The 14,782-nt window shown below is 32.8% G+C and overlaps 1 protein-coding gene across 2 annotated transcripts in view; it reads right to left on the bottom strand.

Annotated features, from left to right (window-relative positions):
• Positions 1-14,782, bottom strand: part of LOC127956688 (fatty acyl-CoA reductase 1) — a 29,188-nt gene that overhangs the window by 7,643 nt on the left and 6,763 nt on the right. For both annotated transcript variants that reach the window (XM_052554849.1, XM_052554847.1), the window contains exons 2-6: positions 11,859-12,070; positions 3,514-3,689; positions 1,820-1,999; positions 805-982; positions 25-69 (exon numbers count right to left, since the gene is read on the bottom strand). In XM_052554849.1, coding sequence (XP_052410809.1) covers positions 25-69; positions 805-982; positions 1,820-1,999; positions 3,514-3,689; positions 11,859-12,047 — 768 coding nt within the window. In that variant the 5' untranslated portion in view covers positions 12,048-12,070. The remainder of the gene's footprint in view (positions 1-24; positions 70-804; positions 983-1,819; positions 2,000-3,513; positions 3,690-11,858; positions 12,071-14,782) is intronic.

The following is a 14,782-nucleotide window of genomic DNA, read 5'->3' as shown; positions in this document are numbered from 1 at the left end:
AGCACACCATGAATCAATACTTACAGCAATAAAAACACCACTCGGTCCATTAAAGTTGTCTATCCAACCCTGTAAAATACAGAAGAAGCCATACCTGTTTTAGCATGTGTCATCTAAAAAAGTCTATTTGACAGAATAAGATAAAACAAAAAATTAAAGAAACTATATTTTAAAATTCATATTTTTGTTCGGGAGTAAAAAGTCCGAACCATGTTATTTTAATATAATTTAGATAATTTCATAGTTCTTGTTAATATTTTTTAATTAGATTTCATTTTTAAATTTTCTGTTTTCATTTTAATTTTAGTTAAACTTTAGAAATCATTTTTAATTTTTATGTTTAATGCTACATTTAATAATAATACTATTTTACATGTGTTTGTGTGAGATATTTGACTTTCAAATAAATAATATAAGTTTACGTTTTGTAATTGTATTTCAAATTTTAAATTCAGTCTATATAGTTTTTTTATTTTATTTTATTTTATTTACTTTTTTTATTTTAGAATTTGTTTCATGTATTTAGTTTTATAGTATATGAAGTTCACCTAAATGTATTGTTTTTTGTTTTTTTTATATATGTCTATATAGTTGTTATTCAGTCCTTAGTTATAGTTTTAATTACTTTTTTTAGTACTTCAGATAAAAAGTTTAATTAGTGAATCAGTTTATAGTTTTAGTTAATGTCTCTATGATGTTCTGCTGTGTATGTTTATGGCATCATTAGTCCAGGTTTGAACCTGAATCCTCTGGGTTAGCAGCCCTCATCACTCAGACTGTGTTGCGAGCGGATGTGTCACTCACGGGGAACGGCTCCTGCCAGCTGGCTCCCACGATGGACGGCCGTATGATGGCGATGTTGAGTCTGCCGCTCTCCTGCTGCACCACACACTCGGCCAGCGCTTTGGTGTAGGTGTAAGTGTTCGGCCGGTCACCGATCAGATGCGGCGTGATGTCACGGACCATACTGTCATCCATCCACCTACACACACACACACACACACACACACACACACAGATAAATCACTGCTCTGCTTCAGGGTCAGTTCATGGCTTGATGCGATATGACTTTGACAGAGTCAAATAATCTGGAAAATCAGACCTGCAATGACCAGAAGCGCAAACTAAGTGTTTCAAACTGACTGGTGTTCTTGGTAAAAAAAAATAAATAAATAAATAAAACAAAAAAAATTAATTTTTTTTTTTACAAATACATAATAAATATTTTTTTTTATTAATCTAAAAAGTTTAGCACTATAGTGAGTAGAATAAGTAATGTATTTAAATAAAATAAAAATAAATGAAGTAATACATTTATAATAAAAAATACTGATTAAAATAAATGATTAAACAATAAATATAGATTAAAATGAATAACAAAAGAACATTTTTAAATAAATAATACACCTAACGAATATTGTTAATGTAATAGAAACAAAATGTTCCCCAGATATTTGGACATATTTAATAATATATATATATATATATATATATATATATATATATATATATATATATATATATTTTTTTTTTTTTTTTTTTTTTTTCTTTTTTTTTTTTAATGAAAATTATTACTTAAAAACATTAAATGAAAAAAATATTTAATTATTTCAGCTAGTTGCCAAGAATACATTTCTTTGTTTTTATTTTAGCTTAACTTGATCTAAATAACAAAAAACTATATAGACATAAACATTACAGAAAATCTTCACACATACACAGATATAGACTAATTCAAAATATTTATCATAGTGTCTAAAAGTATCTTGATACTAAAATAACACTGGTGTTCATGAGGATGAGGATATATTGCACTCACTCCAGAGAGTCGATGAGTTTCTTGGGCTCGACTGGAAGAGGGTAGATGACCTCGTCGATGTGTCTGCGGTTGCAGTTGGCGTAGGCGGTGGAGATGTGGATGAAGGCCTGCAGCTGCTGCATCTGCTGCGCCAGAGAGAGGAGCTGCTGCGTGGCCATGACGTTCAGCTGCAGCGCATGCCTGCGCAGACACACATACAGTACATTATCACACATTATAAACCATCCAGAAACCACTGCTCTGCTACAGCGTGTCAGACACACAACATCAGAGTTTAATAATGCTGAAAATAAGACATGCATAGCTGGCAATCTAGCCCAAAAAACATATAAATAATTAAATAAATGTGATTAAAATAACTAAATAATAAAAATACAATAAATACATTAATAATAATAAAAAGATTAAATTAAAAACCTGACAAAATGCACATGTAATTATAATTTTATTATAATTTTATCTTATATATATATATATATATATATATATATATATATATATATATACATATATAAGATTAAATCAAAAAATTAAAAGAAAAATATATATTTATCTCAGTACAGTACTATAGTGTGCTGAAAAAGTAATAAGGAAATGTAAAAGAAACTTATTTCATTATTTAAAAATTTACAAATTATAATTAAATCATATTTAAAAATAATAAATTGATTAAAATAACTAAATAATACAAATGATTAAAAGAAAGAAATGTATTTATTTTCTAAAATTAAAGTCTGTGACAGGGTAATGAAGTTTCACTTTTAAAAAAAATTACTTGAAATAAAATAAAAGTTACATTTATTAGTTGCCAAGGCACCATTTATTATATTTTTTTGTTTATCATGATATATTTAAAAGTAAAAGTGAAAAAAAATGTATTAAACTTTATAGAAATATATAAAAAAATAATGACAAAATTCTAAAATTATTTCAACTAATATACATTTTTTAAAAACAAAAATAGTTTTTATAAAATATTATAATTTTTTTTTTTTAAATTAAAACAGTATTTGTTTAATGTAAAAAGTATAATAGCATGTTATTGATAGTGGAGTAAGAGGACTGCATTCTTAAAACACATTAGGACACTAATGCTGTTTTTGTTTTCCTTAAGACAATGAAGCAAGAGGTTGCTGTGAACAGGTGTGTGTGTGTGTGTGTGTGTGTGTGGAGATGAAACCTTTCTCTCACTCGTCCCTGCTCTGAAGTCAGTGGTTCACAGATGAGTCCCTCGTTCCTCCAGCAGTGAGAACATCTGCTCCTCAGCCGGAGACTCGTTACACAGCAGAAATACTGTGTGTGTGTGTGTGTGTGTGTGTGTGTCTTCCTCTTATTCTGGTTATTCTCACATTTCCTCTCTTCCTTTACAAGTGTAGCTATGGCTTTCAAGTTCCATCACACACTCATGTTCAAAAATGTGGGTTCTGTAAGGTTTATTAATCTGTTTAAAGTCTCCTTAATCACTAGAGCTGCATTTATTGATCAAAAATACAGTAAAAATTTGAAATACTTTTAGAATTTAAAATAAATGTTTTCTAAGTAAATATCAGTTAAACTGTAATTTATTCCTGTGATCAAAACTGAATTTTGCAGTCTACAGTGTCACAAGATCCTTCAGAAATCCTTCAGATATGCTGATTTACCGCTCAGGAAACCCCTCTGATGATATGTTCATTAAATGTGGTGTGACTCACTTCAGGGGCTCGTCGAAGCGGATGGTGGCGGCGCAGTGGAAGACGATGTTGATACAGGAAGTGAGTGTTTGTACATCCTCTGGACTGATGGCCAGGCCGGGCTGCGTGAGCTCGCTGCTGATGGGGATGATCTTCTGATGAAAGTCTGGATTATCTTCACGCACGCGGTCGAACAGCTGCCAAACACACACACAGACAAACACAAAACATGACAATCATCGTTCTTCACACATGAAGGAAGGAAGGTACAGCTACACTCGTTTAAATGGAACAAACAGTATTATTTGGGAACATAATGAGAACCACCGGTGAGACTAAAGAAGTCAAATAAATTAACATTACAAAAATAGTTAAGTGGGTTAACTAGTAAATACAATTAAGCTAATTTAAATGAATTATGCATTATTTGAAAACCCAATGAAAATCAGCTCTAATAAAATCTACAATAAAAAAAAATAATAATAATAAAAAATAAAAATAAAAAAAAAACAGGAATTTGGTAAGTAAATATAATTATGCTAATTAAAATTAAATAATGTCAATTAATGCACTAACTAATGTAAATTACCACTGAAAAAAACTAAACAAAATCAATCATTCAGTATTATTTTAAAACCTAATAAACATCAACATAATGATAAATAATGTATGATAATAATGTACTTCCTGTCAGAGCAAAAACAAGACAATACGATTGCAATATCATTAATCAATATAAGTATTCATGTTAATCATGTTAATTTAAATATAACAAATATTTCATTATTATATGAAAATCTTATGAGAATCACCATTGATAAATGCAAATAAAATAAACCTATTGGAAATGCACTTCATTTTTAATGGTCCATAAAAATAACCTTACAATATGTTTCTAAAACAAGTATAATCTCCACACTATTCTCTCATCTCATTTCTTTTGATCTGGTCCGTTTACATGAGAATTCATCCTTTCAGAAACATTATGTAATTTTCTGTTGGCTAAACCGCAGGATGCAAATGACAAATATCATCATTTTATGTCAAAGATTTCAGCGGTTATGTAAAGGAGAAAACTGCAGTGTGAATAAATAAGATATTTCTTGACCATATCCAAACACATGTTTGAAGCGGTTCATAGCTGAATGCGCTGTGATTTCTGTAATCTAATATCAAAAGAGGATTTGCAGAGACTGTCGTCTTCTCTGACACACGTGTGCTGACTTATGTTACCCACAATTCCCAGGGACTGGCAGTGGCACATTCCTGCAGCCCGCAGCCAATCAGAATCAGTTCTGGACGTAACATGTGACCCCCTGTAACCCCAGCAGCAGGCGTCTGCCGAGAGCCGGACAGATGCTGACAGCTGTTGAGCCTCTCAGTCCAGTCACGCTTTTCAATACATATTTATCCAAGAGAGATTTGCATTTCCAAAAGGAAAGTCTGAGATGTAAACGAAACACCAGAGCTGCTTTATAGATGCACTGAAAATATTCATCAAATCACTTTCATTTTCAAATAAACAAAACAATGCAATCACTTGAAATATTCATGAATTACAGTCTCTAAATTATTCATACATCATGGTCATTATACAAAAATTAAATAAATACTGTATTATTTGAAAACCTAATAAGAAACACACACACACACACAAAAAAAACATATGTTTGAGGTGTATATGAAATGCCAGAGCTGCTTTAAAGTTGAACTAAAAATATTACATAAAAAAATCTAATAATTTATTACAAATTAAAATAACAATTAAAACACTATTTAAACAAACATTAAACTAATTTAATTTGCTTAATTTAATTTAGTAAAACAATCTTACAAAATAATCCAATAAATATAATTTATAAAAATAAAACTAAAAATAATAATTAAAAAACTAATTATTAATAATAAAATACTAATTATCAATCAAATAAATTTCATTCACAAAAAAGTAAAACAAAAACATTGCATTAATTAAACATTTTTAGGTCAAATACATTGAAATATTAAATCAAGAACAAAATCATTAACTTAAATTGATTTATTAAGCCTTAATTAAAAAACAAAACAATAAAAGAAATCTAGAAATTTTATTTAAAAATACAAAAAACAACAACATCATTATATAATAAAAATAACAAAATATTAATTAAATTTCATGTAAATGAAAGCAAAACCAATTTTTATTATTATTTAGAGAGCAATAACAAATAATGTAATTATTTAGAGAGCACACATTTAGAAACCATATCAGAACTAAAAGGGTGTTGAGTCATCAGTGTAAACGAGGAGGACCAATCAGCAGTCAGCATGCAAATAAGCACCAATCCACATTCAGTATGCAAATAAACTGAACCGTTTAAACACCACATCTGAACCTTCCTGAAGGACAAATGCTTGAAAAACACGTCACAATCCAGTTGTTCCTGACATTTTCCCAGGAATTGCTGTGAAATTGTCTGGAAGAGCGTGGCGTGTTATAAAGTCTGCTTGCATGTTGAGACACGGATCATTTTATTTGCTTTTGCAATGCATTCGTTTATTCAAGACGTTTATCACAAGGTGTGAGAGGTACACATTCACTTGTGTTTCAGTAGAAACTCACTTTCCTACACAATTACTGGGAAATCTCTAATTGTCACTTGGACCTGTTGCTTTACAAGACATTTTTTAAATATTAAACTATACAAAAAAAGGGAATGCATATATTAATAATTAAAAAATATATTTTTATCTAGATATATCATACATAAATATTTTATAGTTTAGTTAAATTTTTAAATATTAAATTTTATAATTAACAAAAAATATATGTATAAATAAAGATAAGAAAAAAAAAATTAATCAAATAAATGTCATTTATAAATAAAACAACAAAAATGTAGAGAGCACTTGAACGCCCTTCAGAGACCATAAGACATAACAGAACTTATTTGGCTAATGTGAAGCTTGTGCGCACAAATAAAGCAACTCTCTTTTCTTTTACAACCAGAGGATTTTCAAATGCAAATGAAAGTGCATCATTTTAATATGAGAAATCATCAGGGGAGCATTTCCCACACACTCAAACTTGCAAATATTACAGGAATAAAGCCCTAATGATATCATCTGAACACATAAGTCTGGTCATAACGGCCATTAACACAGATTACTGGACAGATCAGACAACATATGGGCCATGAGAGGGGTCTAGCCAACACACACACACACACACACACACACACACACACACACACACACACATTTATAGAGAGTTCAGTCAGTGCTGGACAGGGAAACAGGTCAAAGTTCAAGATGCAAAAAATTAGAACCTGGTCAGTATCAGACAGGAGGAATACGAGGAGCTAGAACACTTTTCAGAAGTGCAGTAACTGAAGGAAACGAGCGCAGCCGCTTCAGACACAACTTCCTGCCGTGCTTTGTGTCACCGGACAACAAAAACACAACACACACCCGCATGCTGGCATGGGATGAAGCTCCATATGCTGCTGCAGCACTGCCAGAGCAAACACCCTCTCTCTCACACACACACACACACACACACACCAACAATCTTAATCATTCACTCATTCACACACACACACACACACACTCACTTACTTATTCACTCATTCACTCATTCACTCACTCACACACACACACACACACACACACACACACACACACAGACACACACACACACACACACACACACACACACACACCAACAATCTTAATCATTCACTCATTCACACAAACACACACACACACACACACGCACACTTACTCACACACACACTTACTCATTCACACACACACACTCATTCACTCACAAACACACACACACACACAAACACACCCCGACACACACACAGACACACACACACGCTTACTCACTCATTCACGCAAACACACACACACACACACACACTTACTCATTCACTCATTCATTCATTCACACACACACACAGACACACACACACACACCCACTAACAATCTTAATCATTCACTCATTCACACACACACACACACACACACGCACTTACTTATTCACTCATTCACACACACACACACACACACACACACACACACACACACACACACACACACACACACTTACTCATTCACTAATTCACACACACACACACACTTACTCATTCACTCATTCACACACACACACACACACACACACACTTACTCATTCACTCATTCACACACACACACACACACACACACACAAACACACACTTACTCATTCACTAATTCACACACAAACACACACTTACTCATTCACTCATTCACACACACACACACACACACACACACACACACACTTACTCACTCATTCACACACACACACACACACACACACACACACGCACACCAACACACACACACACACACACACACACACACACACACAATCACTCATTCACTCACTCACACACACACACACACACACACACACACAGACACACCAACACACACACACACACACACACTTAATCACTCACTCATTCACTCACTCACTCACACACACACACACACACACACACACACAGACACACACAGTAGAATACAGCACATTAGCATTATTACTGCTATCAAAACTACAACTTTTCCAACCTACTCAACTGCTCATTGAAATAAAGCTACATATTACATATATTACATACATACACACATTAAAAATGGCAAACATATATAACAAATTTACTAAAAATAAATAGAAAGTGAAACTATAAAATAAAAGCTAATTCAAAATATTAAAATCAACTGTAATAGAATACAAATAACAGTCTAGTTAAAACAGCATCAGGTTTATTATGGTTTACTAAAAATACAACTAAAGATATTTAAAAATTAATAGACAAAACTGAAATTAAATAAAACAGAAATATTATGTGAAAATAGATATTTAGAAAATGAAAATTGAAAGTTTACGTTGATGCAATAACATCAAAAAATGTAACCTTATTAGTAATAAAAATTATTACTTAAAATATTTAAGTAATTATAATTAGCAATTAATAATGAAGTACTGAATAAGTAATTACTAAATACATCTTAACATAAGTTTGTATAATATCATAACTGAAAATATAAAAACTATTATAGTATTATAGTATTTAATGGCTGATGTATTCAGAAACAGTTCAAACTCATTGATTAAAGCAGCACTGTAAGAGAAAGGAAGTGACACGCAGATAAAGGACGCACAGGTTCACTGGATTGAGGTCAGGGGTTCACCAGGGTCCAGTACTGTAAACATTTGCTCTCTCTGTGGTATAAAGAGCAAACGGTGCATTGTGGGACAGCGGTCGCTCTGTGCCAGTCTCCACCGGGCCCTCTGGCACAAATAACCCCATTGTGTGAGAGTGGGAGAGAGAGAGAGAGAGAGAGAGAGAGAGAGAGAGAGAGAGACAGTACTCCTTCAGTCCCTGCACTGCTGTGGCCTCGGGTGAATGAGACACACACACACACACACACACACACACACACGCTTGAAGAAACAGCAGAGAGCAGAACGCAGTCGACTGGACAGACTGAAGGAGAGATCTGCTGCTTTATCACCCGCGGGACGTCCAGCACTCACACACGAATCACAATCAATGAATAAATATAAAACACAATTCCATAAAAAACACACACACACACACACACACATATATACAGTATAGTCAGGTCCATGAACATTTAGACACAGGCACAATTTTTATTATTTTAGCTGCTGACCAAAACATATTCAAGTTACAGTTATATAATGAATAAGATCATAAAGTGCACACTGTGAGATTTAATAATAAATAAAGCAAAGAAATTAAATATCTATATAACATAAATACTATATTATATATTAAGTAATAAATAATAAACAATTATCCTCACTAATCAAATAAATATTTTTATTGTTTGTATCTATATGTATAGACACACACACACACACACACATATAAGTTATTAGATTTTATATTATTTTAATTTTTGATCATGATAATTTTTCATTTACCTATACTATAATGTTATGACTAAAAGTAATAAAAGCCATATAAAGCTTGTCTCTTTAATTATTTAAGGCCATTTAAATGAAAAACACGTTTGTTTGAGACTGGATGGCTTCCCACATTAATTTTAATTTTAATGGACACACACACACACATACACACACACAAGCTGCCTGTATGAGCGCCTGAGCATTCCTTACATATACAACCCACACACACACACACACACACACACACACACTCATGTTTGCTTGGCTATCTCAGTGAGGACACTCCATAGACTTCCACTGATTTTCTGTCAGGTTAATGATATTCTCGATCTGCTAGCATCTTCTGGCTGATGTACACGTCTTTCTCACTTCTGAGGACCAGTCAAGTGTCTCACTAGAGCGTTATTAAAGTATTTCACAATATTAATCAGGACATTTGGTCCTCACACACACACAGGTTTCTATCAGAGGTCAGAGAGTTTGTGCGGCGCTGACAGAATCTGTTCGTCTGACCCATAATACTGAGCTTAATTCTGCCTCGAGTCCAGATCTCACATCAGACCAGATCAAACTACTGAAACACCAACATCACTCACATCAGATCCACTACAGGGATTTAAAACCACCACAGAGCAGTGATTACCGGAAATAAAACACATGTGAGATAAAACCAACTAGAGCAGCATTTGTCATGTTTTATTAAGGTTGTCTAGATGTACTAATTTGACTAGGAAAAAAAATTAATATTGAAAAATCTCTATGAACAAAATAAATATTAAATCTATATAAAAAACACAACTAACAAAAACATTAATTTTTTTTTTTTTTTTACTAAAACACTAACATATTATTAATATAATAAAAACTTATAAAAAAAACATATTTGCTAACATTTTGCTAGGATATTACTGTTGACATAATATATGATATTTTATGTTAATAATAAAAAATAATAATATAGTTATTTATTATTCATGCATATTTTAAAAATATATTTTTTTAATGATTATAATGATCATATATTTACTGTAGTTTTCTGTTTCCGGAAGGTTCTGCTCAAACTAAGTGAATGTGAGTAAGTCGAGGAAGTGGACGTGACTCATCATCCTCACATAAAGAAAGACTGATGAAGCCACACTTATAGCTCCATCAGACGCGTATGGAAATACAGATCATAACTCATGTGGATGGCTTTTGTGGTGGGAATAAGTTTGGACGCGATCATCTGATCACAACGACTGAGATATTTAATGACAAAAACCTGAAAAAAAAAGTCTGAAAAACCTGAAAAGCACAATGTTGTAAAAAGCTTCCAGATGTCTTAAAGTGTCTCAAACACACGATTCTGTTGATAGAGAAGAGCTGCTCGAGTAATAGAAACCAAACCTGAAATCAGGAATTGGTTTATCAAACCACAATCGCAAAGATTTGATTAAATTAATATCATTTCAAATTGTAATAAGAAACACTTTTGAGGCGCCTGTCAGTGACAAAGGAGATGCTTTCAGGCTCCTAGTTTCTTCATAATGAAGACAATTAAGACATTAAAAAATTTAGGGGAAAAAAAGTAATATTTTATATAAAAAATTAATTTTTCTAAATATTGCTACTGTCATTTTACAGTTGAAATGCAAAATACTATTATTATTAGACTATATTTTAGCCACTGAGATACACACACACACACACACACACATATTACATTTAAATTTAGTCATTTAGCAAAGCGACTTACACATGATAAATATATATTATAGTAATGTTTCTTATTTTGTTTGATATATTCATTTAGTAAATTTATTGAACTTTCATTTTATTATGATTTAACATTATTTTACAATTATCTTATGTTATGATTACTACCACTTCATCTACTATTAGATATAAATTCTTACAACAGTAATTTTTTTTTGTAACATCAATAATAGATCTAATAAAACAATTGTCCTCATTATTATTAAAAACAATAAATTATATAACAATAATAATCATAATCAGTCATTTTATCGTTTATTCTAATTTTGAGTAATATTTTTATACAGAATTAACATCATTATTAATATTATTATTATTAACAATTATAACAACACTATTTAACATTAATAATGATAACCATTTTATTGTAAACTATTTATATTTTTAACAAAAACAATAGATCTAATTTGTTTTAACATTATTATTCAGTCCAAATAATCATAACCATTACGAATAATAATAATAGTATGTAATTTTATAGAGAAATACAGATTTTTTTAAAGTCATATTGATACTAAATACCTAAAAATAATAAGGGCATTTGACTTTTTTTTTTTTTTCAGAAAACATCTTTTAAATTGTTCTCTCCAAGTTGTAAAGAGAAGGATGGTGAATAAATGTGACCCTGTGAGCGCTCACCTTACACTTCATCATGTCCCGGACGCGCTCGGACATGGACTGACCCGCTTTGGGCCGGACGAGGATGTAGAGGGCCTTGACGTCCGGACAGGAGCGCAGCAGCTTCTCCATCAGCACCTTCCCCATGAAGCCCGTGGCTCCGGTGATCAGCACGTTCTTCCCCGCGTACCACTTCGAGATCGAGGCCATGACGACAGTGCTTCTCCTGAACACTGACACACACACACACACACACACACAGAGAGAGAGAGAGAGAGAGAGAGAGAGGATGAGCGGCCCCTTCACCTGATTCACTTGATGTTTGTTTCTGTGTAAAGTGGGTTCATCCCATAGGTGTAATGGTTTTTATTCTGTACAAACTGTATATTCTATGGCCCTACACCAACCCTACACCTAACCCTAACCCTAACCGGAAACTTTCTGCATTTTTACTTTCTCAAAAAAACTCATTCTGTATGATTTATCCTCGGTGATCTCCTCATCACACGGGACACTGAGAACATGACTGACCGGACCGAGCAGCTGCAGGTCAGAGAGGATGAACACCTCTGTCTCACACACACTCACACACACACACACACACTCAGAGACTGACGTCTGATAGAGCAGCAACAACTCAAAGCAAACTTTCTTATCAGAAAACCAATGGACTGCTTAAGTTTGAGTTAGTTCAGGCAAATGCTTTCATTGGATAATATTACACAAATAGATAATTTCACTGGAGGATATTATATAAACACATAAAATAAAATATATAAATTATATAAATGCAATATAAAAATACTAATAAATATACTATTTAAATATAAACAAATAAACAAATAATATATAAAACAAAATAAATATATGAACGAATATACTTAAGCATAAATAAAAAATAAACATGCATACATACAAACTAATATATATATATATATATATATATATATATATATATATATATATATATATATATATATAGATTGAGGGAGAGAGAGAGAGAGATTTGAAGTAAGGGAGATTTGTTTGATAAAAAAATACAATAAAAATATAAAATGTTATTATAACTGATGTGTTGAAAATAGCTGATTATTATATAATTTTGTAGGAAATGTAATACATATTTTTCTAGATTGTTTGATGCACAGAAAGTTCAAAAGAACATTATTTATTTGAAATAATCTTCTATTACATTATAAATGTCTTTTGACTTTTGATTATTTGAATGCATCCTTGATTCACAAACAGATAACAGTTCTGCACACTTCTGTGTTTTGATCACATTTGATGTGTGGAGCTCAGTTTGGAAACTTGTAGAAGTAGATCAGTTCCTCCCGAGCGTTTCTGAAGGTTTTCAGGTGTGAAGCGTGACACAACATCCTCTTTCCTGCACTGTTTTGAAGAACTTTAGGCAAATGTGTATTTGCCAGCTTTCAGTGTCACAGGGAGCTCGAAAATGAAATTGTATTATGCATTTTAATACAAATAGTGCTCTAAATTCATCTTCCTGTCATTCCAATACACCTTCTAGATGGGTGTGTGGCCCATTCCATTCAAATTCAACTTTGTGTAATTCAAAGGAAGCCAACTCTTCAATCATGACACACACACACACACACACACACAGTCCTCAGTATAGGATTACCACCACCCAGAAAGCAAACAGGTGACCCGTGGAGCCTTAACACACACGAACACGGCTATGACTTGGACGTCAACTACACCAGGGGTTTATTATACAGTGTCAGACACGAGCTATATTCCAGCTGCGATCTGATCCAGTCCAGATACAATGCACCGCTTTAATTTGGGCTTGAATTACAGGAAGTGTGGACGAGAGCAACACGATCTGCTGAGAAGTGTCTGTTTCAGCCTCGCTTCCAGGAATGAAGAAACAACCATGATGCAACCCAACGAACAATCACTTTCACCAGCAAACAACACCTCAGCGCAGCCCGTCTGCGGCTAGAAACCAGTTAAAACAAACTACACATCAATCCACAGGAAACAACCTACCCAAACAGGAAGAGGCTTTCAGATATATTGAGATACTTTACCATTCAGATGCTTGGTTAATGCTTGGATGGATTAAATTTATCAAAAGTGACAGTAAAGACATAAAAGCTTAAAAAAAACATTTATTGTCTTTTTTTTGACATTGTTAGAGCTTAAGCTAAAGTGATTGGTGACACCTGTCACTGAGATGAGATCATTTTCATTGCATTATCATACGTGTCTAATTATAGTGTATGCTGCATCATTTTTAAATATAGAAATGGTATTAATTTGTTTTAACACAATATGACAACTCTGTGAATGATGTAAAAGCACTTTCAGATGCCATTTTTGTCGTGCAATTAAATGTTTAATTATACAGCAATATTTGGAGTATGTTCGAATTCACTCGCCATACATTACATTTATGTGATCTATAGCCAAAATATACCCCAAAAAGTGGGGTTAAGAATATCAAAAACTAAACTTGGACAAATCTTTTCAAAGTTTGACATGAGATCAAAGTCAAAATAAAGGAAACAATGTTTCAGCAAATACATCATCACATAAGGAACAAACCAACTGCATTTTAAATGTAACAACAAAATGATTGACTGTGAGATAGGGCTGGGACAACGCGTCGAGGTCATCGATGACGTCGACGTATTTTGACGCAAAATATACGCATCGATTCGTCGTTTGCAAAACGTTTATCTTATGTGCGCTGAATATACGCGATGGCCGGATCAACATTCTGTCCAACGTTATATAACCAATCCAGGGGTTTTTCTGCATTGATCTTTTTTTTGACGGCTGTCAAAGCCTTATTTGATCGGTGAGTGATGTAGAGAGAGCCCCGGCTGTGCGCGCGCACTCACAGTTTTCAAACTACACGAGCGCTTCTTGCTCTCTCTCTCCCTTGTGCATATTATTAATCAAAATCATTAGAC

Source organism: Carassius gibelio, chromosome B4 (genome assembly GCF_023724105.1).
Source record: "Carassius gibelio isolate Cgi1373 ecotype wild population from Czech Republic chromosome B4, carGib1.2-hapl.c, whole genome shotgun sequence".
Taxonomy (NCBI): domain Eukaryota; kingdom Metazoa; phylum Chordata; class Actinopteri; order Cypriniformes; family Cyprinidae; genus Carassius; species Carassius gibelio.
Note: the sequence above shows the minus strand (reverse complement) of the source record. Positions and strands in the feature narration are given on the sequence as shown.